Genomic DNA, 1399 nt, shown 5'->3' with positions numbered 1-1399 from the left:
GTGAAAGGATGTGTAACATACAGCTCGGTCAAAACATCCCTGACCAGCCTGTAAAAAAATATTGATTTTTAACTAATTTTTTTAGCCATCTCCGCCCACATCAAGACCTCGGCCAATCATGATTTGGGCCATCTCCGCCTACAGGACAACATGTTCTGCAGAGACCCCCCTTCTCGACTGACCTGGGACACGGAGGACAGAGTGGGACAGTTTGGGGTCCCCCTTCTGGACTCCTCCCAGCCACCACAGCACCTCCACAGGTTCTGGTGGGCCGACGGCAGAGCAGGACAGGTTGAAGGGAGTGTTGGGGAACACGGCCACATCCTGAGGCTCCTCGGTGAAGTGAGGAACACCTGAGAGACAAAACCAGCAGGTGAGGAACCAGAAACAGGAAGTGAGTCATCGTGGTACGTTCAGGGTCCAACCTTCAACTGTGACCCAGGCCCGGTCCGAGGAGAACGTCTGACCCTGGTGTTCCACCTCACACCAGTACTGACCGGCGTCCTGCTGCTGGACCGACTTTACACTGAAACCACAAAACAGAACCTCTGTGACTGTCCCACACCTGTCTCACACCTGTCTCACTAAAAACACCTGTCTCACACCTGTCTCACTAAAAACACCTGTCTCACATCTGTCTCACTAAAAACACGCCTGTCTCACTCCTGTCTCACTCAAAACACACCTGTCTCACTGAAAACACACCTGTCTGACTGAAAACACACGTCTCACTCCTGTCTCACACCTGTCTCACTCCTGTCTCACTGAAAACACCTGTCTCACTAAAAACACACCTGTCTGACTGAAAACACACCTGTCTGACTGAAAACACACCTGTCTGACTGAAAACACACCTGTCTGACACCTGTCTCACTCCTGTCTCACTAAAAACACACCTGTCTGACTGAAAACACATCTGTCTCACTCCTGTCTCACACCTGTCTCACTGAAAACACACCTGTCTCATGCCTGTCTCACTGAAAACACACCTGTCTCATGCCTGTCTCACTGAAAACACACCTGTCTCACTAAAAACACACCTGTCTCACTGAAAACACACCTGTCTCACTGAAAACACACCTGTCTCACTCCTGTCTCACACCTGTCTCACTGAAAACACACCTGTCTGACTGAAAACACACCTGTCCCACTCCTGTCTCACACCTGTCTGACTGAAAACACACCTGTCTCACTCCTGTCTCACACCTGTCTCACTGAAAACACACCTGTTTCACTGAAAACACACATCTCATTCCTGTCTCACACCTGTCTCACTAAAAACACACGTGTCTCACTCCTCTCTCACACCCGTCTCACTCCTGTCTCACTAAAAACACACCCGTCTGACTTAAAACACACCTGTCTCACACCTGTCTCACTGAAAACACACCTGTCTCAC

The 1399-nt window shown here is 50.0% G+C and overlaps 1 protein-coding gene across 1 annotated transcript; it reads right to left on the bottom strand.

The window, feature by feature from the left end:
• Positions 1-111: 111 nt before the first annotated feature.
• On the bottom strand, positions 112-526 carry LOC106512238 (tyrosine-protein kinase receptor TYRO3; the record flags this gene model as incomplete). Its single annotated transcript, XM_014000905.1, is given in 2 exon segments — positions 112-353; positions 426-526. Coding segments are annotated over 2 exon segments (316 nt in total), but the record flags the coding sequence as incomplete, so codon positions are not given.
• Positions 527-1399: the final 873 nt, after the last annotated feature.

This window comes from Austrofundulus limnaeus, unplaced genomic scaffold (genome assembly GCF_001266775.1).
Source record: "Austrofundulus limnaeus strain Quisiro unplaced genomic scaffold, Austrofundulus_limnaeus-1.0 Scaffold5066, whole genome shotgun sequence".
Classification (NCBI taxonomy): Eukaryota; Metazoa; Chordata; class Actinopteri; order Cyprinodontiformes; family Rivulidae; genus Austrofundulus; species Austrofundulus limnaeus.
The sequence above is the reverse complement of the archived record's forward strand: the minus strand, read 5'-3'. Positions and strand labels throughout refer to the sequence as shown.